The sequence below is a fragment of the Coniophora puteana genome (assembly GCF_000271625.1).
Source record: "Coniophora puteana RWD-64-598 SS2 unplaced genomic scaffold CONPUscaffold_10, whole genome shotgun sequence".
NCBI lineage: Eukaryota > Fungi > Basidiomycota > Agaricomycetes > Boletales > Coniophoraceae > Coniophora > Coniophora puteana.
Genome location: NW_006913062.1, coordinates 238,491 through 265,277, shown reverse-complemented (window position 1 = coordinate 265,277; position 26,787 = coordinate 238,491). Strand labels below are relative to the sequence as shown.

The following is a 26,787-nucleotide window of genomic DNA, read 5'->3' as shown; positions in this document are numbered from 1 at the left end:
CCGCTCATTGCGCACAGTTAGTCTCCCCACTGGGCGAACTTACCGTGGGAATCGATTGACATGCTAGCGCATACGTGGCCTGACAAGTTATCAGCTCTGCAACCATGATGAATGCTTCCTGCAATACATCTTTAATACGTCGCGACGGTTCCAAAGTCCGTTCGCTCATCCCGAATATTCTCCTCCTTTACGCTGATCAGCGTTGTCGTCTTTTCCAGTAGGATAGCAATATGCCTCAGCCCACGAGCCGACGTCGTACTACATGCCACTTCTGGTCGATCGCTGTTGTTTTACTGGCGTTTTTATGTTTGCTCCCTTATCAAGCCTTTTCTACGCTGGTTGAAGTGGACCCATTGGAGTATGCACCTATCGTCGGTATAAGTACGTTCCGTTTGCTCGATTCCCCCCAGTAATCTCCTGTTGATGAGCAACTTGAATGTTATCCGTGCAGACTTAGGATCTATGTAAGTCGAGATCGTTGGGGAGAAGATTTCTCTTCTGACGGATCGCTTGTTTAGGTACTCACGGGCAGCGTAAGTGAACTGGATTCCTATTCTCCAACTTGCGAACTAAAGCTGTTGGCCTCAATAAGGGTGCTTCGTGATGGCGCCGTCGAAGTTATAGCCATGATCCCATCACCATCTTCAAATCCAAACCCACAATCTCTTGATGTAAGTCGTTATGATCCCCCACCTTTTCGTCGACTTTATTGATCAATACGTTTATTAAATCGTCTAGAAGACGTGGAAAGAAGACTTGACCCAACTTTTCCAAACTTTTAAGGAGCGCGCTGATGCCTACCTGGACCATAATTTCTCTCATCTGACTTTCATTGCCGTTCCAAAGCGTACGTCTCTGGGTGCTCCGCCGTAAAATTCTCATCGCTCACAAAGTATCCAGGATATGGCGATACTGAGCGTCAAGCCGTTAAATCGGCCGCCAAAGACGTCGGTCTAGATGTCTTCCGTGTCATATATGAACCAGTCGCGGTGACAAATGCCTACGGATTCAAGAATACCTCTGGAATTTACAATGTTCTGGTTTTTGACTTGGAAGGGGTGACGTGCGACGTTACTTTGCTCGAGATCGATGACGGGGTTCCCGAGATTCTCGCTTCTGCGAGCGACAGCGACTTCGTAGGAGAGCGCCTCAACGGCGGACTGGTTGAAGATTTGGCTCAAGCTAATGAGGACCAGAGAGGGTCACCGGCATCTGCAGACAGGTCATCAGACATTGCAGGGAGGTCTTCTTCGCAGGGTGTCCACCAAGCCCCCACCTGCGAAGGAGATGATGCTTCTATTCCCGGATCCATGTTAGAGCTAGTGGAGCACTCGATCTTTCTCGTATATCAAGTTCTCAAAGAAGCGAACGTGGCGAGGGAGGAATTGGACAAGGTGAGCATGTATCACTACCATGTACTATGATGGGTGCTGATTGTGCTTTACAGATCATTCTTACCGGAGGATCTCCGTACATGCCAGTGATCCAGAAATTACTTCACGAGCACTTATCCAAGGATGTTAGCACGGACGTCAATCCTGAGGAAGCCGCTGTACGCGGTGCCGCTATTCAAGGCTATGGAATAAGCCGGCCGGTGGATACGACAGAGTTGCTCCGTCAGATTTGGCCACATTCTCTGGGCATAGAAACCTGCGACGGGATTGTCAGGTACATTCCCGAATTCCCAATATTGCCATTTTGTAGAACGTACAAGTGCGTCAAGTATGTTTTCGTCCCTATTCTCTCTGCTAACTCGATTCAGCTTTTCAACATCAGACGATAATCAGACCTCAGTACGCATTGCGTTGTTATCCGGAGACCGCGACCTTGCGAGTGAAAATCTTCTGAAGGAGTCGTTCGAGCTCAAAGGGATAGCACCCGCTCCACGAGGTGCATCACAGGTTGAAGTGACATTTGATATAGACAACAATTACTACCTTCGAGTGTCCGCGCGCGATAGAGGGACGTGAGTCGAATTATCTCTTGAGCCTTTCGTCCAGAGATTGACTTCGAGATAAGTAACAGGTCGGCTTCCGTCGGTTTTTCGGCTTTCGATGATATTTGGTTTCAGCGTGTCATCGAAGATGCCGAGTGGTTCTCCGGCCAGTTCATCTTGGGGGGTAACGGGATCGACTGTTTGCCATCAGGCCATGCAACCGTTACGGATGGTAAGGATCCGGATCGACCTTCGGTTCGTGATGAGCTATGATATATTTATTATGAATTCCTATGACCGATACCAAGCTTGGAACATCCTGCGTTTGACGTTGTACTTGAGATTTGAGTACGTCTACTTCAAGTTCTTGCTCGGGGACTGCAGCGGCGCCAGCTGGTTCATTCAGAGTCCGATACACGTCAGATTCTTCGGAGTACGAAAGCTTAGTCGCGGAATTCGTCACACTTCGGACGTCCATACACGAACAGCCCAGTATTGTCAAGTGCATATATGCAGCTCCTATTCGTTGCCTCAGCTCATCGTCACTCGGACGGAGGCTCTTCTACGCTCTCCGCATGGAGCTATGCAATGGACCTCATGGAAACTTTGTTTGTACTGATCGACACTTCAACGTGTCGCTACATTACAGTTTCAAGCTTGAAGGCGTTGGCTACTCGTCGATCGAATACCTCGCGAACCGGAGACTTATCTTCCTCTTGCCTTGCTATCTGACAAGCGAGGATAACCATCCGTAGCGTTTGAGCGTTCGTGGTACGACTTTTTGGATGGTCAAAGTCAGTCATCCCCAGTCAAGATGCGGACTGGCATGTCCCCTATCCTCCTTCGCTCACATTTCTCATGGATGCAGGGGCACATATATGAGAGGTGCGCGGTGTGTGCAGCGTGTCAGGTTTGATATTCACAACAAGGTCACCAGTATCAGGGTAAACGCACCCCAAGAAACACACCCCCAACGTGTCGTATGGCTTTATATGACTTTAGCTGGTTTCGAGACCGAACGAAACGGTCAAACAGTAGATCTCATCGTCTTCCTTCCTTTCACCCAATGCTTCGGGCCACTTACCAAGGTCCGAGATGAGAGGAGGCGAAAGTGAGTGTTTAGTTCTGACCCTAATTTCGTTGTGGTTTCATTCCGTGCTAACCATTGCCGGAAGTAAGCTTCTGAGCGATACGCTTCGTAAGTCCATTTACCTGGAATCTATCAAACATCGTCCCTCGGTGCATGCCCTCTTTTCATCTCACCCCGTATTTCATGATCATCGGTGGTCCGTCGGAGAAGTTTTCACGATATGTATATGTGTGCGCAGCGCAAGTTCCGAGCTCGTGAAAGTAGTCGCATTCCTTTTCCAGCAGCAATATCCGATCGCCCAATTCAATCACTTATTCGCATGCCATGCAGGCTTCGCGGACATCAATGGCTATGCACTAAGGGTACATTGTCTTCCTGCCGCCAAGAAGGCGACCTCGGACGATCGAACAGCAGGCGCCCGCGGCCAAGCAATGGTTCGTGTTGTAGTCGTATCTGGCATACTGAATACCTGAAACAGGGTGTAGATTGTAATCCAAGATTCTAGTCCGCGCTCGTTCCTGATTGTCCCACCTGTAGGACGTGCGACCACAATACATCACCGACATAACCCTGTTTCCTCCGTGAATTGCAACGGATGTCGTCATGTCAGCTGGGCTGGGTCCCCTGCTGGGTCCTGAAGGGTCGTCCTCACAACCTGACGTAACTTACCTTTCTTGGTGCGTAACGTGGCCCATTTGACAGCAGCGGTTGATAGCTTGATATGAAGCAACCGCGTCGCTGGGGAGTTCTTACCCGGAATATCAAACTTGTTGACATCTTTTGACAGGCTAAAACTTGGCCGCTGTCAATTGCTGTCAGCCACTTTAGAATTACATACCATTGCAACAAATGGACGCCATCGAGGGTCCCTTCGCGGGAAAGTAAAACAAATCCCTTTCGGGGCAAACGGATAACCTGACGATCGTAGAGAAGGTGAGATATGTACAACTGAAAAGTCCAAGAAATTGCGTAACGTGATAAGCGTTCTTGTCTTCTGGGTCCCGTTCTGGACACGGAGGCAACAGGGTCAAAGGACCTTCTCTTCTCCACGGACTTTTGGCTGCTTCTAATTCGCTGACGTTACCTCGCGATACTCATTTCATCCCCAAGACGCTGATCGGCCGACGGAGAGAAACGGTAAGCGCTCGTTTTCGTTGCTTCGCAGTTTGCACATGCCGATTAACGCGTTGGAGATCTCCGGACACGTATCGTGACGTCGCGACTATGCAATGCTATGGTTGGGAGATCAAAGCGTCTTTTCGGGCATCAACAGAAATCAAAACAGTTTTCTGCTGGCAGTAGAACGTGCGTATCAACGCGTCCCTCTCATGGACCCACAACGATGGCTTGCAATATGAGCTCGCATCAAGCAGGAATTCTTGTGTTTTGGCAAGTTTTATCAGCTGTTTAGTGCTGTTTAGTGGATACTGGGAACGGGAACAGGACGGAACCTATTTATATAGGGCCGTCCGTTGGGGTTGTCAGGGAGGGCGAAGGGTTTAGTCCAGCCTCTTGCTATGACTGAATACCTGGTAGCGTCCTCCACCATCGGAAGCGAATTTAGTCCTTGTCTCCCTAGCTCGTCCAAAGCTTCGGACGGGTTGACGAATACCCGGGCTCTGCGGGCAGTGACGGGCCCCGAACAAGCTGTGGATCGTGCCTTGCCAGTGGCCGATTCATATTCCTTGATTGACACCCTGGTATGTTGAATGGACTTCTGTTCTTCGTAGGATTCGTGATGATCTTCTCGGACTTCTCGTAGATCCCGGAAGGCATGGAGGTTGGCACGGACGTTGCTTTGTTCGAGCGTTTCAGTGTGCGAGGCTAAAGGCAAAACACGGAACTGTTGTTGGGATGTGCACCGCCACCATTCTCCACGCGAGCGTGTCCCTCGGAACGGGGATGGTGTGACCGCAGATTTGGCTAGGCATGTCCATAAGTGGACGGAGAAGGTTCGGCGCCACCCATGAAGTGCCTAAGCGACACTGCAGGTCGCGTTGCAGACATCTCGGAATGTTTTTCCAGCGATCTGACTGGCTGGTCGGTGGATCTCGTTCAGTCCACGGTGCCACCGTCCTGATCGCAACCATTTATTTGCCAGGTTCCTCTTGGGCTGAACCGATCTTCCCTTCCGACACATATTTATACCGCGCTTGTGTCCGTCGTCTAGACCTCTTTCCTCATCCCATCACCAGCCTCATCTCCCAGTTTCGCTTTTCCTTCCTTCCCTTCCTTTCTCACTTCTGTTTGGTTCTGTCGGCTGCACACTCTTCCAGTACTCTCTTATTAATTGTGCAACATGCCCGCCATCGTCAAGAACCCCAACGCCGGCCTTGAGCTGGATATCATCTCCGACGCCGTCGACGACGTCAACTCTCTCCGGGGACGCATGTGGGACGACGAGTCCGAGTTCGACACAGCCAAGGACAAGACCGGGTTTCGCGACTATGAGAACGCGTGCGACCGTGTAAAGAACTTCTACAAGGAGCAGCATGGTGCGTTCACCGTTCTCTCATTAGGCTCTGCCAGGTGGACTAACGGGGTTTTGCCTACAGAGAAGCAGACTGTGGCTTTCAACATCCAAGCGCGTGTGGATTTCAAGAACCGCGTAAAGCGGCGTATGAGCGTGTGGGAGGCCATGGAGCTCCTCGACACCCTCATTGATGAGTCGGATCCTGACGTACGTTTTTGTTCACTGCACCAGTCCCTCCACCGTCCGCTGACGATTTTCATCCATTCCGTTGGTCCTTGTTCGCCTTCTGTGCTGTGTTGGCGTCTATGTGACTTGCGTCATTAAACTTCGAAACGGCAGTGCCAGCTCGGCCAGATTGAGCACCTGCTTCAAACTGCGGAGGCTATTCGGCGCGATGGTAAGCCGGATTGGATGCAGGTGGGTACTCAGTGCGCCACTGGATCCTTCGTGCGAAGGATCCATGCGCTTTCGTTACAAGGACAGGTGTGCTGACCCAGAACTCTTATCTAGGTGACAGGCCTCATCCACGATCTCGGCAAGCTCATGTTGATCTTTGGGTCTGAAGGTCAATGGGACGTCGTTGGCGTAAGTGTATTCTTTTCTCAGTCTAATTGCATGTGCTCACCTGTCGTCTGATGTATAGGATACTTTTGTTGTTGGCTGCGCGTTCTCTGACAAGAACGTCCTCCCCTCGACTTTCGCTGGCAACTCGGACTCCCAAGACCCCGTCTACTCCACCAAGTACGGCATCTACAAGCCCCAGTGCGGACTCGACAACGTCATGCTCTCGTGGGGCCACGACGAGTGGCTCTACCACGTTGTCAAGGACCAGAGTACACTCCCGACCGAGGCCCTCGCCATGATCCGCTACCACTCGTTCTACCCATGGCACCGCGAGGGCGCGTATAGCTACCTTTGCAACGAGAAGGACGAGGCAGCGCTCACGGCGGTTCGCGCGTTCAACCCATACGACTTGTACAGCAAGGGCGACGAGCGCTGCGACGTGCAGACGCTCCGGCCATACTATGAAGGCCTCATCGCCAAATTCTTCCCCTCGACTATCGAGTGGTAAACGGGACGTAGAAAACACTACGCCTCGTCTACACGCGGCCGGCTCGCGTCTCTCGCTGTTGATCGGCCTCTAGTCGTGGATCGATATATTCGACCCACCCTGTGAACAAATGTGTCTCCATCTGTCTTCAATCTTAGAATCCGGCCATTTCCGTCTAATCTCTGGCCTCGTATTATGTCCGTCTATTATTGCATCTACACATCTCCCATTAATTTTCTTGGTCAACACTGCATCCGTATCTTTCTTGGCAACTGGCATACCTACCTTTACGATTCCCCCTCTAATTTTTCTCCCTTTGTCGTTCTCGCTATCGATATGCAACATTCTCGATCAATTATTCGTGGTCCCATTGGTTTATTATTACCCAGGCACCCTCTTCTGTATCCATCATTTGCACCATCCAGCCATCCATTTTCATTCGAATATCTCTCGCGTCTCCCCCATCTACACTTCGTATCGTACGGAGTTCGAAGCTGACCGTATCATCAAAAGCTGCGCCTGGAAGCGGCATTTACTTAGACAGTTACCTATAGTAATCTACTTGGAGACACTTACGAAGTGGCAGTAATAACAGAATATGACATTTCTTCTATGGTTCACAGTTCCAAATGTCCTGAGTGCGCGTCCTTTGAAAACCAAATACAAGTAAAGCTTGCATTGTTCCGACAATGGCGCGGAAGCTTTACATTGTCGCGCTGCGCGTTGACTGTCCCCCCTATTTCTCCCCTCCGTCTCTTACAATTTACTCTGGCTGAGGGTGCTGTCCATCTTATTCCTCATGCAATGGACATAATCGATATCTCGTCAAGCTCTCCAGAATTCGGGCCAACGATCATTGCTGATGACCTAGAATCGGGCTCGTCTCAGCCCTCAACACGCTCGTCCAAGGGCAGGAGCAAGAGCAACGGTCGCAAGAAGGGCACGTCACCCAGCAAGCAGCGCCCACCAAAGCCCAATACAAGGTCGAAGAAGAAGACCCCCGTTACGCGCGCGGCGGTCGACGTGATCGACATCGACTCGGACACCTCTGAGGCGGAGGCGGAGGGCACACCTGAGCAGTCGGCGGACTCAGATTTTGAGCTGCACGTCAGCCCTAGGGGCACGCGCAAGTCCAAGGGGAAAGGCAGGGTCCAAAACGATACCAGATCTCCCAGCGTCAAGCGGACGCGTGCACAGCTCGAGTCCAGGTTTGAGTCCGACGTTGGCACTCGGCCGCCCGCGAAGAAGGCGAGGTTGTCTGAGGCGCGGAGTATTGGCGAACTTTCGTTTGAATCTGAAGATGGGTTCGGGGAGGACACGTCGTCCGACGGCGTCGAGGTGGGCTCGCCACGCGGGAGGAGTGCACCCACTTTCGGACGGGCCACCGCACTGTTGCGTGGCGTGGCGGCCGACGCGGGCGAAGGTGCGGGCGCAGACGTCGCCGTTACTCAAGATGTTCCGCGCATGCCTGGAGCATTCCCCACGCGAGCCCGAACCCCTCTATTCCTCCCCGACGATGACAGCTCCCCTCATAAGTCATCTCCTTCTCGAGCCCAAACTGCAGCACGTACACCATCCCGACGCAGCGTCCCCCCTCATCGTGTCGTAGCATCACAGCCAGAAGCCGGGCCCTCGAAGGCCCCCAAACCCCGTACTAAACAATCCCCCATTCTCCAACTCGCACCCTCCTCACCTCATGGACCAGACCCCGAGCCCGAAATTGTGGAGGTCGAAGTGATACCCGGAGAAGATGAACCCGAATCTATAGACTCGATCGCACGCATCCTTGAGATCGTACCCGACGTCGATCCCGCGCACGCGGAGACGCTGATCGCGCGGTATACTGCCACGCACGCGAGCGAGCCGGAGCGCGTGGTCGAGTTGACGTTACACGCGTTACTCGAGGATCCGGGATACCCTAAAGCTCCGAAAGGGAAGGATAAGGGGAAGGGGAGGGAGGTGGATGTCGGCGGCGAGGCGAGTGGGAGTGGACAGGGCCCGGCCGCTGGGAATGGCGGTGATGAAGGCGAGGTGGACTATATGCAGAAGGATAGGCCTGAGCATCCGGGACCGCTGTATCTTATGCATGCAGTCGTACGTCCCTTCTCTGCCTCTTGCTTCGCCTTAAAGGATGCTTACTCGAGCCCATTCGCACAACTTGTCCCCTCATCTCCCACAGGAACAACTAGCTCTCGACTTCCCCCTCATTCCCAAGCTTCACGTCCGCGGACGGCTCAACGAGAACAAAGGGTTCTACGTGCCCACATACTACGTTCTCCTTGCCGACGAGACATCCCCTACCCCTCCCTACACGCGCAAGCGCACCGCGTCAAAGCAGGCAAACAGACAGAAGCACGTCAACGATGAGGCCTTCGATCGCGAGCACGGCTGGCTCATTGTCAAGCTCGACAATGAGCGGGTGGCGAAGGACGCGGAGGAAGCAGAGCGGATCGCGGACGAGGAAGCGATCGCAGCTGGCGAGGGTGTCGAGTGCGGGTGCTGTTTTGCGGAATATCCCATCGTACGTCTCTGTCCCCCCATATACACATCACACTCACGCCACGTCGCGTTCTGGCAGCACAAAATGGCTCAGTGCCCCGAAGCCCATCTTTTCTGCACGATCTGCCTCGGCTCGTACGCCTCAAACCTTCTGGGCGAGCATAACCCCGCGCTCAGATGTATGGATCAGTCGGGGTGCACCGCCCTCTTCTCGGAAGACACCCTCTCGTGCGTGCTGACGCCGAAGCTCATGGAACTATACCATCGGGTCAAACAGCGCAAGGAAATTGAAGCGGCGGGCCTGGAGGGGCTGGAAGAGTGCCCGTTCTGCGAGTACAAATGCGTGATCGAGAACCCGGAGGAGAAGCTATTCAGGTGCGAGAGGAGGGAATGTGGGGCGGTGAGCTGTCGGGGTTGTCAGAAACTTGTAAGTATTTTGAATTTTTATTTTGGTTTGGTGACTGCAGGACGGTACTGAAGAAGACCCGATCTAGGATCATGTGCCAAGGAGCTGCAAAGGTTCGTGGCGGTTATTTTATAGTTTCTTTTGTTAATACTGAAGCATTTTCTAGAGATGGAGGAAGACAAGCATCTCAATGCACGACACACCGTTGAAGAAGCTATGAGTACGTCTGCTCTACTCAACTACGTCGACTCGAAAGGCTGACTACCGGTTCCAGCTGCAGCGCTAATGCGCAATTGTCCGAAGTGCAACAAAGCATTCATCAAGGAAATGGGTGTACGTGGTGTCCCAATCTCATCCCTTTCCCTCGTTAATCTCCCGCATACATTCACCAGTGCAACAAAATGACATGCCCAGACTGCCGGACAATCTCGTGCTACACCTGCCGGGAGGTCATACGCGGATACGATCACTTCAGTAATGGCAAGAAATGCAACCTCTGGGATAGTCTAGACGGCACGGCTGGTCCTGATCGGAGGCATGAAGCAGAGGTCGCAGCCGCGCGAGAGAAGGCTCTCGAACAGTATAGGAAGGACCATCCGGATGCCGATGCGCACGAGCTGAAGGCGGTGGAGGTTCAGCTCGCGGTTCCTGGTGGGTCGAAGAATGCAGGGAGATCCGGGGTGCACCAGCGAGTGCCGCAGGCTGCGCAGGGAATGCAGCATGTGGGGCAGAGAATACGGGATGCTGAACACCTTATGCAGGAGGCAATGCAGCAGGCTGAACAACGACTGCAGCAGGCGGAGCAGCGCATTCGACAGGCTAGACGGGAACGACAGCAGCAGCAACTCGTGCAGAACGCGGCGGGCGTCCCCATGGTTGGGCTACGCCCAGAGTTCCTTCGGGGCGCGGGCGTAAATATGGATTTCGGAGAGCTTGGGGCAGGCGGTGGTCTTAACTTCGGTATGAACTGGGGCGCTGCCGTTCCACCACCTGTCGCGCCTCACCTACCGATCTTCGACCACCCGTTCGCGCCACCGCCACCACCAATGAATGGTGCGGCTTACATGGAGCGGCTTGGTATTTTCCCCCCTGCTGGTGGTCAAGGGCTACGAGATGGGCAGGCGCATGCGCCTGCGCACGCGGTACACCGGAGGGGGCGGGGCAACCACAATCGACGGAGGCAGAATAGATGAGCCCGTGGCCATGTAAAGGTGCGATGGCGAGGCAGATATACGTACTTGTGAGGCTTACACAGTTTTGGGGTATAATGATACACTACATTTTTTGGGCCTATTGTAATCACAACGTGGAAATGACCGACGCTGATTGAGTAACGACGACCAACTTTGATGCAGGGAGCTCACAACCAAGGTGGCGGACGTTTGAAAACAGACTTCAGAGGCTTGTGGGCAGTGTGGTCAAGCATAGGATGGCATGCGGCATTGTCATAGCAAGCGTGTTAATGACATGGCATAAGTAAGATACAGTGATACCCCGACGATTTTGAATACGCTCATGCAACGAGCGTGGAAGCGGTAGCAGAGTCGTACTTGAAGGTAGGGGGGATCTGCTGCTTGGTCTTGTAGTAGCGGGCAAGGCGGTGGATACGGGACTCGATGAGAATGAGGCGGAACTTGGAGTCCTTGTCCTTGCGGTTGACCTCAAGGTGCTTGCGGACGGCGACCGCCTTTTTGACGAGGTGCCAGAGGTCCTCTGGGATGGATGGTGCCAATCCTATCCCCAAACAAAAGGCATAGAGCAAAGCAGCGCATTGCAAAAGTTACGCGCAAGAAAGAGCGGAAAGCCAGTGCATGAGAGTTACGGATGGAAAAGATGGAGGGTTGTAGACGTACCTTGCGACTTGAGGATACGAAGGATCTTGTTACCGGTGACAAAGCGGACCTGGGGGATGCCGTGCGAGTCACGGAGGGTAACACCGATTTGGGAAGGGGTGAGACCCTTGCGGGCGAGCTTGATGATGTGCTCGACGACTTCGTCGGGAGTTGTCTTGAGCCACGAGGGCGGGGAGCGCTTGTAGGGGAGAGCAGAGGACGCTGATTGAGAGAGCAAGATGAGATATAGATTTAGGTTTTTCTCAAGCAGATGTGGGACGTACAAATGCCCTTTCCGCCGCTGTGCATGCGACCCATGACGAATCTAAGGTGCAAATGTTAGGTCAAGCATGTCAGACAGCGAGCTCGATACGCACAAAGTTGGTGGTAGACGGGGGGACGGTGGTCTTGAGGGGCTGTCTGCTGCTGCCGTTGGGCGAGTCTCAGAGATTGACTGGCGCGTGACCGGCAATGCGTGTGGCTGTTTGTGCTATACAGCTGTAAACTCTAATTTTGCACTCCGCCACGCCGCCTGCAGTGAGCCCGACAGCGAGTCCAACGACCATCCGCCAGCATCAAGACGCCTCGCCGCTGCCGACCGACGTGAACGGCTCCCTCTCTTTCCCCTAACGTACGTCTTCGTTGTTGTTGCCGTCATGCTGCACGGGGAGGCTGAATGAACCTTTGACGTTTAGCATGAAGATCAACATTGCCAGTATGTGCCAAATATCTGACGATTGAGTCTCGTGCAGACGTTTACCATCGCTCGCCAGACCCCGCCACTGGGGCCCAAAAGACCATCGACATCGATGACGAGAGAAGATAGTGCGTCTTGGCTGTTCCAGAATTCTATACATGGGCACTGACTGACTGTACGTTTCGCTTCGTACAGCCGTATCTTCTACGACAAGAAGATGGCGCAGGAGGTCGAGGCTGACTCGATCGGCGACGAGTGGAAGGGCTACATCTTCCGCATCACTGGCGGTAACGACAAGCAAGGGTTCCCTATGAAGCAGGGCGTCCTCCTTCCGTACCGTGTCCGTCTTCTCCTCTCGGACGGCCACTCGTGCTACCGCCCCCGCCGCACCGGTGAGCGTAAGCGCAAGTCCGTCCGTGGCTGCATCGTCGGCCCCGACATCGCTGTTGTCTCCGTCGTCATCGTCAAGCAGGGCGAGCAGGAGATTGCCGGCCTCACCGACACCGTCCTCCCCAAGCGTCTCGGCCCCAAGCGCGCCACCAAGATCAGGCGCTTCTTCAACCTCGACAAGAGTGACGACGTCAGGAAGTATGTTGTCCGCCGTGAGGTCAAGAGCTCGAAGAAGGAGGATGCCAAGGTCTACACCAAGGCGCCCAAGATCCAGCGCCTCGTCACCCCCAGGCGTCTCCAGCGCCGCCGCCACCTCCGTTCCCTCAACCGCCGTCGGATCGAACATGTTACGGAGCAGAAGAAGGAGTACGATGCTCTTCTGCAAAAGCGTGTGGCCGAGAAGAAGGCCAAGGTCGCCGCCATCAAGGCATCACACCACAAGTGAGATTTTCCATTGTTTTTTTTTTGCTCCGGCTGTGTCTAATATCCTGATCAGGACTGCATAAAACGTCTATCTCCCGCGCTTTCTGCCTATATCATCTCATGCTGTCAGGCTTTGTATGGTACTTCATGTTATGACATGCCCTATCTGAGCAGTTTTATGCACGGGTGTACGCATGAGCAGAACTGCGTGATCGTCTCGCCTCAGGTTGTCTACACTCAGGCGTACTTGCTATGAAAATTTTGTAGCAGCCTCAATATCACAAAGCCAGCGCTTTTGTAACTTGGACCTGAACGAAGTAACTGAGTATTGCCTTCAATTTCATGAAAGTACAGTGTTATATATCTAAGTTACATATTCACCTCGAAGGGAATTTGTCACGCTGATGCCTCATCTGTGCTCGCAGCCCTCTGCAAAGTCTTGATAGGGTATACAGGCTCCTCGAATGATACCACCTCTTCTACGTCACTATGACGCTCGCCAGAGCTTGGCGATATTGGAGAGCTCGGGCAACTTCCGCTCTTCGAAGTGCACCTGTCTCTCGGCCTTACAAACGTCGCCAGCTCGCTTTTCGTGATGCTTGCGGGCCCCTTACGTGTCGAAACCCGTATAATGACCATATAAAACGTGATCGATATGATAGGTACAGCCTACTCAATTAAATCAGCGCCTTGCAGGAGACCGCTCAGAAGGAGTGCTCACCATGTCCATCAGGACGTAATACCCAGTGTTCTTCGTGACGTAGCAGAGCAGCACCGCAACAAGCGTGGCGGAGTAGAGAAGACCCGCGTCCGCGATGATGCGCAGGAGCGGGGCTGTTGCTGGGCGCCAGCCCATTAGAGGGTCTGCTGCTGATGCGTTCTGTCTCCCGTGTGCTATGACCGGCTGGAGGCTGTGTCTTGCGGCGGAAGATACTTTGCAGCCGACGGTCCAGAGGCGATAGACAAGCAAGGCTAGAAGTATGAATCAGTATTGGTGTGCATTGGAGATAATGTGAAAGAAAGATGTACCGGTCGCGAAGAGGTTAGCAAGGAGTGTTGAGGCGAGGAAGCGCGAGATCCATGCGGCCGTCTCGGCCGCGAAGACAGTACGCGTCGTTTCCGGGTCGTGCACGAGCGAGAAGATGCAGCTTGCGCCTGTGAGGACGAGAGCGAACCAGAGGAAAATGGGCATAGAGACGATTTTCCAGGAGTGCCACGCGATATAGCACCTTATAATCTACCGGCCAAAGCAGGTTGAGCAAGGCAGGAAAGGATTAAGAGAGGGTGAAACCTGAAACGCACCACGATGCCGTCTCCGAGAAGTGTTTGAAGGAGGTAGAGAGCCATTTTAACGCCAAAGCTCCATTCTGTTACGTCCTCAAAGAACACGGCGGTCCCGCCTGGATATTTATCGCGATAGAGTACTAGACCCTCTATTGTCCGTACGACGTTGACAGCGAGGTGCTGGATGTTAGAACGCATTAGACATGGGCAGACCTGGAAGAGGCAGGTGTGAACGCACGGCAGTGCTGAGCACTAGGAGGGCTGCGGCAATGATGATCTTGGATGTAATCACGCGTGTTGTGTTGTTTCGACGTAGCACGGTGTGGACTGTCCAGAGGAAAAGGAGCAAAGAGAAGACTGTTCGTACAAGAGCGCGTCAGACCATAGTCAAATACTCGAGGAGATACTTATAACGCACCATAGAGTATACCCTCCAGCACGGTCGACACAATTGCGGCAGCATCCAGCGATATCCCGTTGGGCTGCATCAACGAGAGGGTTGGGGAGGGGTGGAAAACATGAGTCCCGCATACCCGAACGACGACCGGATTATATTGTGCGCCTTACAAGAGCCATCCACTGCGTCGGTGCGAAGCACGTAAACACGCGGAGCTTCGATTGCACTAGCCAATCTATGTAAGATATTTATCTGATGAGCGAAAGAAAGCCAAGGCGCATTCTTCCGCAGTCCCTCGTTAACCTTCCTCAGCGGCGGCACACCGAAACCTCTGGTTTGGTGCCAGGGTACCCCCGCCGAACAAGTCATATGTATAAAATGGCGCGGACGCAGTAGGCGGGAGTGGCATAGGGCCCGCGCTGGCCGCTGACGCATGCGCGGGAGCGAAGTGCCATTTCCTGCAGGTGAGCGCTGAGAGCGCCCTACAACGGTTTACGTGGCGCAGGGGACGATCCGCACCGTCGGACCCGCGCTCGGTCGTGCTCTCCTGTGGTGGTTGATCGTGTGACATTTGAACGTGGCGATTGGACGCCACTGACAATGCCGTTTGTCCCATTAGGATGTTTAAGCTCTCCCCGGCAGGGAGCTAGATCGTAGAGCCGAGCTTGATAGGTGAAAGGAGGGAGATTGACATCTATGGCGGTTTCGCTGTCAAGTCTAATTACACCGCAGGAGCGGAAGGTTCGCGGAGGCGAAAGGTCGGGAGGCAAATTTATCCAAAGAAGAAGGTCGTCCAGCGCGTAGAGTAGAAGTCGCGTGAGAATCAGCCATTGCTATGGGTATGACGAATATCGGACTTCTGATGCGATGATCAGCCAGAAGACGCCCTGTTGCTGAAATGAAGCGGTTGATTGGCTGTCCTGAGAACTTGCGCAGAGCGGTATCGTCAACAGTCAGAGAATCAGAGAGCATCCCAGTGAGTACCAATAGTCTTTTGATAAAGGTTGTACTCGCTATGTAGGTAAACAGTGCATGGTTCTCCAGTTGGATAGCACCGTTCTCCAATGGGAGGATGCTTCAAATGGAAGAATGTAAAGAGGGTCCAAGGTTCAATTGCCTAGGCTGGACAGCAGAAATATCCCTGAAGGCGGGTGTTACGAGCGGAAATGATGCTATTCCTTGGCCCAGGAGCGCGTCCTGACACAAGTTTTTCAAGGAGAAGTTGCCGTCAACGAGCAGGAGCGAAGAACGACATGGATCACCTAGGAGGTAATGCGCTGGAAGGATAGTACATCAGAGTACATCGCAGTCGTTGCCACAAAGGGTAGTGCTTCGGACAATACCGAAAAAGCTTATTTCGTGCCCCGACAGAATGGGACCGAGTGCTTGCGTTTCTTAGGCGGACGCCACTAACATGAGCACCGTCTGTCCCAGCGGGTGGGTGGCATACATACATCCCGAGAGGCGCGGGCGTCCCCTGATGAGACGATGCCGTGGTATACCTTGGCGAGCTTAGCTCTGTCGCTGTTGAGCCTGGCATCCGCGAGCATGCCGCGCATCCAGCCTGCCGGTGACAACGAAAACACGTCTGTAGACAGTGGGTATGGATAGCACCGGTTTCGTGGTGTCCTGGTCGTAATGCACTAGCCGTTCTCGACGAGTATTCATAGTTAACGTATAAAATAATTGATAACCTCGTTCTCACGTAGTGCGCAGTATGGGCTGCTTATTGGGCTGCGGCAGTCCGCGTTGAACATCTTACGTGCTTCCTCCTTGAGCGCACCCGAGCTCGGCGAGAATGCCTTAGCTTCGTTATTAACCAATACTTTGACTCTTCCAAAGGCTTCTCTAGTGCACTCGGATGCGGCTGTATTTTGCGCATAGCTGGCTCAATGAGCGAGAGCACCAGCGGCCGCGCGCAGCGGCTCTATAGACGCTTCGACACGTTCTGCTTAATTCAGTCATGTCGTAGAGTTATTGTGTAACAATCTAGGTATTATGGTATACATTCCCTGATAAAAATCCAGGTTAACTGTACGAATAAGATTGCTTGACAGTGGCTTATCGTGGTCTCATCTAAATAGGAAACGGGGATCGGAACAAGCCTCAGATCGGTGTGGCTACAGCCTCATTCTGAGACCTGCTTGGCTCTTATGCATCAAGTTGATGCCGTACAGTATACTTGGCATGAAACAGTTATCGGTGGTCAGTTCATGTGCTAGTGATCAGTGGGTACCCATTGGTCGACAGGGAACATCCATCATACCGTTGATATTGACCCGTTGCCGCGTGTATCAATTCCACTGCCACCAGCGGCTCCACGTTCACAGCAGATCTTTACAGATTCGAAGAGCAGTTGAGAGTGACCATGGTTTTGACTATATTTTGATATTACTAATGGAGTAGTGAGTTGCAACGGCATTTGTTTGCACTTGCAGGTGATCAACGTTAACCTGCGGTCAACATCCTAGCCCGAAGTCACGCAACATATGGAATCGCGTGATCTTCATTGACTCTGAAGAATAACAAAATCTATGGAGTTGAATGATGTACTATATATGGCTTATATCAAGACCAGCCGCCGATGCCATGCGTTCATGATTATTATCTTATAATGTAGCAGTTTATTCCATCGAAGCAAGTGCACAGACTTAGCTATTTTTAGATTAGACAATTTTACCAGTACGTGGGATGGTAGATTTCTGCTGAGCTTGGAACTCTTCGACCAGAAAAAGCTGTCAGACCCAAGTGCCAAAATGCGTACCCAATTCATTGACGCTAATTTCACTCTGAATCATGCTTGCAGTCCACCGAATCCGGGATTGATTTTTGGAGGAGACACCCGCAGCTTTCACCAACTGTTGATGGGCTAGAAAACTGTTGATTCTGGAATATATTCACGTTGATACCGTCAGGAACAAGTTTCATGGTTATTGTTATCGTGAGAGGTTTGATGCTTGAATGTATTAAGCTAGCCTAAAAGTAGACCTTCCATCGTTGTTGGCTTGATTTGACTTTGGATCATACAAGATTGAATCATGTTCATCTAACGGCGGAGATGTCAGCGTGCCTAGATGCGGGAGTGCGAAAAGTATATATACTCATTGTTGAAATTGGTAGACATCAAACACCCCCGGGGTTCTCGACTCCTCAGATCAAAACATGACCTCACCCTCCGATGCAAATACATTGATCTCCGCACTTGCTAGAGATGTATTTTGTTGGTGTTTTATACATCGTTAGGTATAACGACACATTGATCTCACTCGTCTGGTCGCTACACAGGGGCAAGCACTGCTTTAATATTATACGACTATTGTGAGTTATGATTACCTTTGGGACACCATCTGCGTGAGCGAATCCGAATGTTAGTACGAAATCTTGGTCAAGAGGCAAGTAAATCATGGACGTGACTTATCCATTTACCCCATACTCATCAGTACATTTATTTTGATGACAGGTTGACCTAGTGTGGGTAAGGACAGGTCTACTTATCACCTCAATATCGAGACTCATCCCACAGAAACTATCCAGCATCGCCACCCACGATCAACAATCTTCAATCTGCTTTATGTGACAGTGCGCTTATTTTTACTTTTAAATCTATGAATATTTCGGGCGTGGCTTAACGTACTCTAAGTTGAGATATGGTGGTTTACTGTGGCTAGCGTAAGTGTTATTACCGCTTTGCTTGAGGCTCAGTTGTTCAACATATGATGCATGCACAGGTTATTCACGAGTTCGTTCCTCAGTGCCGAAGTCAAGTATGAAACGGCCTCTTGACTAATATATATTGTTAGTGTCAGATAACGTCAATACCCATACAGTGAGTCTTCTTGCTTGTTTCTAATTGACTCATGCTGAATCTCCCGCCAATAGGGGCGAGTGAGGAACATTTTTATGAGTTGTCTTACATGATTAATATCCCATATGTTTCTAGATGTGAGCCATTTACTATGTGCTTTGAGTGGGTCAAAACAGATTATCTCACAAATTCTATGGTGAAAGGTTATGCATTAATTCTTCTGTTCAACATAATTTCAATACTTCTACTCTTCACGTTACAAGGCAAGAGTTGTGGATACTGAATACTTCAACGTTTCATAACCATTGCTTCAGGCATGATGACAATGCGTGTATATGCGATGTCCAGGCGGTCCAAGACAGCAAGTGCTCTCTTGTCAATCAGTTTCGCGATGGTACAAATCGAAAACATCATCTCAACTCTGGTTGCTATTCTACCCATGCAAACTGAAGGTGCATAGCTCAAACCACGCTGAGTCCCTTGTGCTGACCGTTCGGACTAATAATCTGATGCAAAATTCCATCTCTTAACGTCGTAGGGAATTTAACCGCCGTAACTAATAGCACAACTTGTGGCTCTAATCTATCACCGCAGAAGACATGGCTTGCGGTTTCGGGAAACTTTGTTCTGGGAGTATACGAACTTGCTCTCGTCATCATGACGCTGTGCTGTTTTTGTAGGCATCTGGAGGAAAGCCGTATCCATTCATTCTCGAGCTTTATGAGTACTATCTTTAGATGGAATATCACCTATTTTATCTTGTAAGTGGGCCGATTGGAGTTTTCACAACCTTGTCCAGCGGTTAACATTTTGACCCCCCATTACAAGGTCTTTTGTCGCGTTTCTGGTCAATGCAGTATCAACGGGACTACTGTCGATGTCTTCATATCAGGTATTCTTCATCGTAAGGTGTCAGCTGTGATGTTTCCCTTACAGAATTTAAATCCAGGCCAACACACCACAGTGGCTTCTACTCTTGAGTATTGTGGGGGGTCCACTCAACGGTGCCCAGTTTTGCCTGATCGGGCCATATATGATGCTCAGCATCCGGCGTCACGAAGCTCACCGGCTACTGGGTGACATAGTCACAACACAGGATACGGTACGATTTGCCGCGCAACAGAGTCATAATTACTCTGGACTTGAGCTGGGTCACGGTGTGGGGATCCAGATGGAAGTGGTCGGAGATGAATCCAAGGCGGCACGCGGCTAGTAACTTTGCGCATTGCTTATTAAATACTGTCTTGTGTTATTTTATGACAAACCCTGGAACTCGAACGCTGAAAGTTTGCGCACAAATCAAGTTTCCAAGCTGCTTTCAAGGCTCACGCGTTTGTTCAGAGCGTGAGAACTCCATCGGACGTTCTTCGGGGATGCGCGATCCGGCACGAATCGGCGATCGGATAAGATCCCACGTGCGTCGTGCACGGAGGACGGGACGGGATGGCGAGGGATACCTCGTCTCCGTATCACCTTGCTCCTTCCCATCCCAGCTCGTCGGCACTGCTGAAACGCACGACACACACGCATTTTCATCTGGCCCGCTGAAACTTCATACGTGCTCCACCGGTGCTCCACTCCGTCGCGTAAGTCACCATGCACTCTCGGCGCGCCGAACACTCGAGGCTGAAATGGGGTCCCGCCAAATCGACGTGTTATCGCTTTCGTAGATCTCGCTTCCGCTTGATCAGCGCTTGCTCTGCCGAAGCCGAAGCCGTTAGTGAGAAGGATATTGCTTGACGCACACCCGCGTTCACGTTCAGAGTACGTACGTGTGCTCCACTGTCGGTTCGCGCGACGACGGGGGCGGTGGTTACGGCTTCGACGCGGGGGAGTATAAGATCTGCGTGCTCATTGCGTTTTAGGGCTCATCAGCGCATACCCCCCTCGTTCTTTCCGCGAACTTTTTGTCGCCTGTAGATTTGAACGACGCACGCATATATCCACTCGCTCAATATGGCTACTCAAGAGTACAAGCTCGAGTTCGATGACCCGAGCAACCTGTTCCCTCAGCAGAAGATATACGATAACCAGAAGGTCGTCGTTCTCTCGGACTGGTGTGCCCGATCCCCTGCTCCACCTGCTCTAGTCTCGTCTGACACGTTCTGACTAGGGATGGCACGATCACGAACATGGACTCGAACGACTGTACGTTTCTCTGCTCTTTTCATCGTAGCGAGCACTGACGACCGCACGCAGGGATGACGGACAACATCGGCTACAACCCCTACTGGGTCGAGGGCCAGACCGTCGATGCGGAGACGACCGCCAAGGGCGGCGTCGAAGGCAGGAGCAGGCGGATAGAGGAGAACGTGATCATTCTCAGGCAGAAGGAGACTGCTGCGCTTGCTGGCGGAGAGGCCGAGATCAGGCAGGAGCACACGTTTAACTTTTTGTTCAAGAAGATGATGGACTCGGTCGCGAAGAAGATTCCGCTCGAGGAGTGTGCGCAGCTTCTGCGGGCGAGTGAGTGATCCCCACCCGATTTGCCCTGGGCGTTCATGGACGTTGACCTGTGCGGATAGACATCAAGCTCGACACGGGTTTCACGCAGTTCTACAACTGGTGCGAGCAGAGCGGTGTCCCTGTCGTTATTGTCTCCAGCGGGATGAAGCCGACGATCCGCGCGGTGCTCTCGAACCTCGTGAAGCCCGAGCAGGTGGCCCAGATCCAGATCATCTCGAACAACGTCGTCAAGTGCGACAAGGAGAAGGACGGGCAGCACTGGCGGATAGTGTACATCCACGATAACGAGAACTACTCTAGGTGCGCTGCCCCGCGGCCTCACTCTCTGACCCGGCCCGAGCTAACAATAATTTAATCGTACTTGCATGTTGATAGCGCCGACGGCAAAATCCACGGGCACGACAAGTCACAGGCGATCCTGCCGTACGTGTCGCGAGACAAGGCGACGCGGCCGACGCTCTTCTTCTTCGGGGACGGCGTGTCGGACATGTCGGCGGCGAAGCACGCGGACGTGCTGTTCGTGAAGCTGAACGAGGGGACGCACAACGACCTGATGCGGTTCTGCCGGCAGGAGGGCATCCACCACATCCGGGTGCGGAGCTTCGCGGAGGCGCTGCCGGTCGTGCAGCGGGTGAAGGCGTGCGGGGAGGACGACGCGCGGCGCGAGGCGACGGCTAGGGTTGAGGTTGCGAAGGCGATGATTGGGCAGAGTGTGGAGGATGTGCAGGTGGGGATTGCGGAGGCGGAGGAGGCGAGCAAGGCGGGGGATAAGGAGGCGGTGGGGAGGGCGATGGGGGTGGTGAAGAGGGCGGAGGAGGCGCTGGAGAAGGCGAAGGCGACGCTGGAGGAGAGTGTGAAGGTGTTGTTGGAGAGCGCGAGGAAGGGTGTCGAGGTTTGAGTGGAGACTAGGAGATGTATCACCTGGATTTCGATGTATCGTTACTTAGACATAGACTAGAATTGTGATTTATCGTTTGAGCTGAGTCGCCGTCGTTGCGACTGTCGAGGGCCGGATGCTCGGATGCTGAGATCGAGGGTGTTACGTCATGAACTCCGCTTAGCGACGAGATGACGGACCTTGTCTTCTTCGTCTCGTCCATTTATCCACCATTCCAAACATTGTATGGAATAACTCTCAGTGACATAGAATGCGGAAAAATCTGCCAACAGAGGAACAGGTCGAGCAGGAGTGAACTGGGGCTCGGTGACTGACACTTGTTGGGGAATTAGTGTTAGATTAAATGTATTAGAAAGACCTCACCCCCGCGTTTGGTCGGTCACGCTTCCCCGCAGAACGACCATGTTCCTTCCGACAAGCGAGCCATTTCTCGCTCCCGACCCGCCCGCCCTTTCTCTTTCTCTCTCTCCCTCTCTCTAGTCACCACTCGTGTCCGCACAGACTAATTGGCGGCTACTCAGACCAACGCCGGAGAGTACAGCACACATCATTGCCTCGCTAATCATCAACACACACTCGCCTTCGGACGGACCATCACGATCTCGACGCATATAGCCACTCAAAGCGCAGAACTCACGCAAGAACACAAATACGATGCACAGGGCCGTAGCACACACCGGCAGGACGACACTCGGGCGTGCCCTCGTCGGCGCGTACCGCGGGCCTCTGGCTCTTCGTGCGCGTTCTTTGGCAAGGCCTGGTGCTCGTTTCGACGCGCAGTCGCGCTTTGCTGTGCCGCTCGTCAACGCTCAGGCTGGTGCTGCGAGAGGGTACCACGACGAGTCGTTTGGGTTCCGCAAGGCGAGGGAGCTTGTGTTGCCAGACTGTACGTCCCTTCGCTCTTGTCATCAGCTTTTCAATCTTTCTTCGCGCCCCATGTGCCTTTGCGCGGTGCTGCATGGATGAGCGCGTGCACGGGCTCAGCCGTGACAAGACGCGTCGGATCTCAGTTCCGGGGCCGGGTGGCCGTATGGTACATGCGCACCCCTGTCCCTCTCTGCCTTCATTCCCTTGGCTCCCGCTCTGCACACACGCACTGACACAACCCCTCACAGACTCGCCCGCCCAGCTGCGCAACCGCGCAGACAACGCGCCGCTCCTGCGCTACGTCGACGCCGTGCGCACGCACGCGCACCGCGCAGCGACGATCGACCCGCTCGACCTGCTCAAGCGCGAGCGCGTCGCGGCGCTCGATCCCGCGCGGTACGGACTCACGGACCCAAGCAAGACGTACAATGTCTCGGGGATCCTGTGGACGCGGCCCGTCGGCGAGGCGACGGAAGTTGGCGCCAAGGGCCCGAAGGAGGACGGGGAGGAGGGGGAGTGGTGGACGCTCGCGGAGATCACTGGGTTTCTGAGCGAGGTGTATCTCGGGCGCATCGCGTATGAGTACATGGACTTGCCGAGCAAGTCGGAGAGGCTGTGGTTCGCGCATTTGCTCGAACGCGATTCGCCAAGGCGCTCTGCTTCCTCGAACGAGGGCGAGGGCGAGGCGGGAGAGAGGCGGCCGCGGACGAGGCACGGGGACGAGGTCGAGCCGGAGAGGATACACGAGCTGCTGGCGAAGAGCGAGGTGCTGGACCACTTTTTACAGGCCAAGTTCCCGAATCTGAAGCGGTACGGGCTCGAGGGCGCGGAGAGCATGCTGCCTGCGCTGGATGCGCTCTTTGGGGCCGCTTCGCGAGGTGCGCGCTCCGTTCTCCTCCACCAAAAGCGCGGATGCATGCTCACTGCTTCTGGTTGTTGCAGCGGGCATCGGCCACATTATTCTCGCGATGCCGCATCGTGGACGACTGAACCTCCTCTCGACGCTCCTCGAGTACGCGCCGACCGCGCTCTTCCACAAGATCCGCGGTGGTGCTGAGATCCCGGAGGACCTCGGTGCTTCGGGAGATGTCATCAGTCATCTTGGTGCGTCTGGGTTTTTCCCGGAGCAGGATCCGTTGCTGAGACAAATGTATATGTATATGTTACAGTGGCAAGCCCCACGCTCGAGTACGCGGGTGCACCTGGACCGATCAAGGTGTCGCTGCAGCCCAACCCGTCTCATCTCGGTACGCTCCTTTCGTCCTATTACTTCGTGTTTGAAGCTCATAACGTATGATTAAACAGAGGCCATCAGCCCCGTCGCACTCGGCAAAGCCCGCGCAAAGCAGTTCTCGCTCCTCAAATCCCTCTCCAAGGGCAAGTCCATCAACCCCGACGGCGGCGTCTCCTCCGCTCAGAGGACCAGCAACACCAGCGGGCTGACGCAGAGTCCAGAGGAAGAGGCAGAGTGCGGGCTGGGCGACCGCGTGATGTGCGTGCAGCTGCACGGCGACGCGAGCTTTACGGGCCAGGGCGTGGTGATGGAGACGCTTGGGCTGAGCAATTTGCCGCATTATACGAGTGGGGGGAGTGTGCATATTGTTGTCAAGTGGGTGTTGCGGTGCACAGTGTTTCCTCTCAAAAATGGAAGCTGACTTGGCTGTTTTTTCTTAGTAACAAGTACGTCGCGAGTGCTGGGGGGCTGCTCGGCCCCGTCAGGATAGTGCTGACTGGTGATGCGATTGATTTTGGTTGTGTAGCATCGGGTATACGACGCCTGCGTCGAGCGCGCGGTCGTCGTTGTATGCGTCGGATATCTCCAAGATGATCAACTGCCCGGTTCTTCATGTGAATGGGGACTATCCTGAAGACGTTGTCCGCGCGGTTGAGGTTGCGTTCGAGTACCGTAACTATTTCCGCAAGGTGTGTCTCTGTTCTCTCTTGTTCTCGGGAGCTCCGTGTTGATGACGATATTAGGATATCGTGATTGACCTCATCGTCTACCGTCGCTGGTGCGTTTTGTCCGGTACTTGCAGTGGGATCGAGCAGTGGTTAACATATATGTTCACAGGGGACACAATGAGCTCGATGAGCCCGCGTTCACTCAGCCGCGGATGTACGAGAAGATCCGGTCCCGGCAGTCCGTGCCCGGGATGTATGAGGCGCAGCTCATTGTGCGTCTCTGCGCCATCCTGCCCTTCCTATCTCTGTTCTCCTTACTGAGCTAAATTGGCCCGCCCAGAAATCCGGAGCTCTCAGCGAGGATCAAGCCAGCAAGGTCCGCGCTTCGTACCACGAGACGCTCGAATCCGCCCTCGCAGCCGTACCGTCGCACAAGCCGTCCGCGTCGATGTGTGCGGGCCAATGGGAGGGCATGGTCTGGCCCGCGAGCAGGGAGGCGGATCACGCGCCCGACACGGGTGTACAGCTCGACGAGCTGAAGACGGTCGGGCGGGCGAGTGTGACTGTCCCTGAAGGATTTGTGCGTTTAGCCCTCGTCTTCACTGGGATAACAGAAAACGGTTCTGACGGCGTGTTCGGGGATGATACAGGAGATCCATCCGCGCCTGCAGCGGCACGTGAAGAAGCGGCTGCAGAGCATCGACAAGGGCGTAGGTATGGACTGGGCGACGGCAGAGGCGATGGCGTTTGGGTCGCTGATGCGCGAGGGGACGGACGTGCGGATTTCGGGGCAGGATGTGGGGAGGGGCACGTTCTCCCATCGGTGAGTATTATGTTCTCCTGTGGAGATCTCTCTCTCGCTGCGATGATGTGTGGCTGATGTGGGCTCATTGTGCAGACATGCGATGCTCGTGGATCAGAAGACGGAGGGCGTGATCGTGCCGCTGAATACGGAGCTGCGGTCGGAGGGTACGTTGGAGCTGGCGAATAGCTCGTTGAGCGAGATGGCGGTGCTTGGGGTGCGTCTTGCCCTTCTTTGTTTTGGGCGCGGTTAAACTGAGCTGGTTATACTTAGTTTGAGTATGGTGCTAGCTGGGAGCGACCGAACGTGCTACCCATATGGGAAGCTCAGGTAAGTCAACATGACTCGTCCCTTGTCTGTCGTTGCAATTGCTGATGTTACGGCTTGTAGTTCGGTGACTTCTTCAATGGTGCACAGGTCATCATCGACACGTTTATCTCGCAAGCAGAGAGTGAGTTTCAGGTGTTCAACCATGAAAAGCCGTTAGCTGATGAGACATCTCTAGCGAAATGGCTCAAGCAGAGTGGCATTGTCCTGCTCCTCCCACACGGACTTGATGGTGCTGGTCCGGAGCATTCGTCTTCGCGCATTGAGCGTTTCCTCCAGGTCAGTTGCTTGATGAACCAGAATGGTATACCATACTGACGCTTCCCTTTGCTGCTAGCTCTCCAACGACCGATACATCAATGACCCTTCTGAACCGCTGACAAACGCGAACATGCATATCGTATTCCCCACAACACCTGCACAATACTTCCATCTCCTGCGCCGTCAGATCCGCCGGAACTACCGAAAACCGCTCATTGTGGCCGCACCGAAGACACTCCTTCGCCTACCCGTACGTATCGTCTTGTACTTGAAACGAACATTATCACTGACCATACCCCCCATGCTTATTCCCCTTTAGGCTGCTTCATCTTCCCTTGAAGACCTTGCACCCGGCACTCGCTTCAAGCCAGTCCTCGACGACCCCGCCATCTCCAAACCAGGCTCCGTGAAGCGTGTTGTACTCCTCAGCGGCAAGCTCTACTACGACATCGTCCGCGAACGCTCAGCGCGGGGCCTCGACGACGCCGTTGCCCTCGTGCGCGTTGAGGAGCTCTCCCCCTTCCCCTTTATGGAGGTGCGCGATGTCCTGGATCGCTACCTCTCCGCTTCGTCGATCAAGGATGTTGTGTGGTTGCAAGAGGAGCCGCGAAACCAGGGTGCATACGCACATGTCGCGCCGCGCATCGAAAGCGTGCTGCAGGGTCTCGGATACGAGGGGCGGCTGGTGTACAAGGGCCGCAGGGAGGACGCGGTTGCTGCGCCGGGCATTGGGAAGTTCTATCAGGCACAGCAGAAGTGCGTGCTGGAGGGAGCGTTCGATGGTCTGTAACGGAGCAGGGTGCATGAAGACGGGATGATTCTATTGCATTGGAACCGCCAACTCGAACTGTTTGTATCGCATGTGCATACATAGACGCATACACGGAGGCGATAATTGACCTGTATCTAACAACGCCAAACAAAGCCAATTCTTTGATTATAACCACCATTTCAAGCGCTCATGCACATGCCGACACTCAT

The 26,787-nt window shown here is 53.5% G+C and overlaps 8 protein-coding genes across 8 annotated transcripts; 6 read left to right on the top strand and 2 right to left on the bottom strand.

Moving 5' to 3' along the window:
* Positions 1–423: 423 nt before the first annotated feature.
* On the top strand, positions 424–2,209 carry CONPUDRAFT_167245 (HSP70-domain-containing protein; the record flags this gene model as incomplete). Its single annotated transcript, XM_007773074.1, has 8 exons — positions 424–464; positions 519–533; positions 593–671; positions 739–847; positions 901–1,394; positions 1,448–1,713; positions 1,763–1,966; positions 2,026–2,209. The coding sequence occupies 8 exons, from the start codon at positions 424–426 to the stop codon at positions 2,207–2,209; spliced, it is 1,392 nt and encodes a 463-aa protein (XP_007771264.1).
* Positions 2,210–4,442: 2,233 nt separating this feature from the next.
* On the top strand, positions 4,443–6,973 carry CONPUDRAFT_167244 (myo-inositol oxygenase). The gene is made up of 7 exons (XM_007773073.1): positions 4,443–4,726; positions 4,789–5,066; positions 5,128–5,521; positions 5,582–5,706; positions 5,839–5,916; positions 6,010–6,084; positions 6,143–6,973. Exons 3-7 carry the CDS (start codon positions 5,326–5,328, stop codon positions 6,569–6,571), a joined length of 903 nt encoding a protein of 300 aa, XP_007771263.1. The 5' UTR covers positions 4,443–4,726; positions 4,789–5,066; positions 5,128–5,325; the 3' UTR covers positions 6,572–6,973.
* A 1,262-nt stretch (positions 6,974–8,235) lies between these two features.
* Positions 8,236–10,717, top strand: CONPUDRAFT_107947 (uncharacterized protein). Its single transcript, XM_007773072.1, has 7 exons — positions 8,236–8,644; positions 8,730–9,071; positions 9,129–9,476; positions 9,544–9,568; positions 9,622–9,675; positions 9,730–9,788; positions 9,848–10,717. Exons 1-7 carry the CDS (start codon positions 8,591–8,593, stop codon positions 10,646–10,648), a joined length of 1,683 nt encoding a protein of 560 aa, XP_007771262.1. The 5' UTR covers positions 8,236–8,590; the 3' UTR covers positions 10,649–10,717.
* Positions 10,718–10,872: 155 nt separating this feature from the next.
* On the bottom strand, positions 10,873–11,704 carry CONPUDRAFT_138580 (uncharacterized protein). The gene is made up of 4 exons (XM_007773071.1): positions 11,665–11,704; positions 11,572–11,612; positions 11,309–11,509; positions 10,873–11,189 (listed from the first exon to the last, which is right to left on the bottom strand). The coding sequence occupies exons 2-4, from the start codon at positions 11,603–11,605 to the stop codon at positions 10,969–10,971; spliced, it is 456 nt and encodes a 151-aa protein (XP_007771261.1). The 5' UTR covers positions 11,606–11,612; positions 11,665–11,704; the 3' UTR covers positions 10,873–10,968.
* A 279-nt stretch (positions 11,705–11,983) lies between these two features.
* CONPUDRAFT_91714 (ribosomal protein S6e) lies at positions 11,984–12,819 on the top strand (the record flags this gene model as incomplete). The annotated part of the gene is made up of 3 exons (XM_007773070.1): positions 11,984–12,002; positions 12,061–12,112; positions 12,180–12,819. 3 exons carry the CDS (start codon positions 11,984–11,986, stop codon positions 12,817–12,819), a joined length of 711 nt encoding a protein of 236 aa, XP_007771260.1.
* A 374-nt stretch (positions 12,820–13,193) lies between these two features.
* CONPUDRAFT_127671 (uncharacterized protein) lies at positions 13,194–14,967 on the bottom strand (the record flags this gene model as incomplete). The annotated part of the gene is made up of 8 exons (XM_007773069.1): positions 14,649–14,967; positions 14,500–14,563; positions 14,320–14,438; positions 14,100–14,261; positions 13,827–14,034; positions 13,744–13,769; positions 13,519–13,677; positions 13,194–13,466 (listed from the first exon to the last, which is right to left on the bottom strand). Exons 1-8 carry the CDS (start codon positions 14,655–14,657, stop codon positions 13,194–13,196), a joined length of 1,020 nt encoding a protein of 339 aa, XP_007771259.1. The 5' UTR covers positions 14,658–14,967.
* A 5,272-nt stretch (positions 14,968–20,239) lies between these two features.
* On the top strand, positions 20,240–21,647 carry CONPUDRAFT_156178 (HAD-like protein; the record flags this gene model as incomplete). The annotated part of the gene is made up of 5 exons (XM_007773068.1): positions 20,240–20,340; positions 20,397–20,431; positions 20,483–20,749; positions 20,809–21,049; positions 21,125–21,647. The coding sequence occupies 5 exons, from the start codon at positions 20,240–20,242 to the stop codon at positions 21,645–21,647; spliced, it is 1,167 nt and encodes a 388-aa protein (XP_007771258.1).
* Positions 21,648–22,177: 530 nt separating this feature from the next.
* On the top strand, positions 22,178–26,750 carry CONPUDRAFT_107933 (dehydrogenase E1 and transketolase domain-containing protein 1). The gene is made up of 17 exons (XM_007773067.1): positions 22,178–22,533; positions 22,763–23,392; positions 23,457–23,622; positions 23,691–23,761; positions 23,820–24,123; positions 24,189–24,194; positions 24,275–24,437; positions 24,492–24,526; positions 24,586–24,688; positions 24,757–24,996; positions 25,067–25,239; positions 25,315–25,435; positions 25,492–25,548; positions 25,609–25,669; positions 25,724–25,824; positions 25,883–26,056; positions 26,126–26,750. Exons 1-17 carry the CDS (start codon positions 22,302–22,304, stop codon positions 26,594–26,596), a joined length of 3,108 nt encoding a protein of 1,035 aa, XP_007771257.1. The 5' UTR covers positions 22,178–22,301; the 3' UTR covers positions 26,597–26,750.
* Positions 26,751–26,787: the final 37 nt, after the last annotated feature.

Bases quoted from the DNA above. Each gene is read 5' to 3' on its own strand.
- CONPUDRAFT_167244 (XM_007773073.1), top strand. From the start codon at position 5,326: ATGCCCGCCATCGTCAAGAACCCCAACGCCGGCCTTGAGCTGGATATC. The intron at 5,522-5,581 runs GTGCGTTCACCG...TTTTGCCTACAG, and splicing joins CTTCTACAAGGAGCAGCATG to AGAAGCAGACTGTGGCTTTC. The intron at 6,085-6,142 runs GTAAGTGTATTC...TCTGATGTATAG, and splicing joins GTCAATGGGACGTCGTTGGC to GATACTTTTGTTGTTGGCTG.
- CONPUDRAFT_138580 (XM_007773071.1), bottom strand. From the start codon at position 11,605: ATGGGTCGCATGCACAGCGGCGGAAAGGGCATTT. The intron at 11,510-11,571 runs GTACGTCCCACA...TCTCTCAATCAG, and splicing joins CAGCGGCGGAAAGGGCATTT to CGTCCTCTGCTCTCCCCTAC. The intron at 11,190-11,308 runs GTACGTCTACAA...GTTTGGGGATAG, and splicing joins TCGTATCCTCAAGTCGCAAG to GATTGGCACCATCCATCCCA.
- CONPUDRAFT_107933 (XM_007773067.1), top strand. From the start codon at position 22,302: ATGCACAGGGCCGTAGCACACACCGGCAGGACGACACTCGGGCGTGCC. The intron at 23,393-23,456 runs GTGCGCGCTCCG...TGGTTGTTGCAG, and splicing joins CTTTGGGGCCGCTTCGCGAG to CGGGCATCGGCCACATTATT. The intron at 23,623-23,690 runs GTCTGGGTTTTT...TACAGTGGCAAG, and splicing joins GTCATCAGTCATCTTGGTGC to CCCCACGCTCGAGTACGCGG.
- CONPUDRAFT_107947 (XM_007773072.1), top strand. From the start codon at position 8,591: ATGCAGAAGGATAGGCCTGAGCATCCGGGACCGCTGTATCTTATGCAT. The intron at 8,645-8,729 runs GTACGTCCCTTC...CATCTCCCACAG, and splicing joins TGTATCTTATGCATGCAGTC to GAACAACTAGCTCTCGACTT. The intron at 9,676-9,729 runs GTACGTCTGCTC...TACCGGTTCCAG, and splicing joins CACCGTTGAAGAAGCTATGA to CTGCAGCGCTAATGCGCAAT.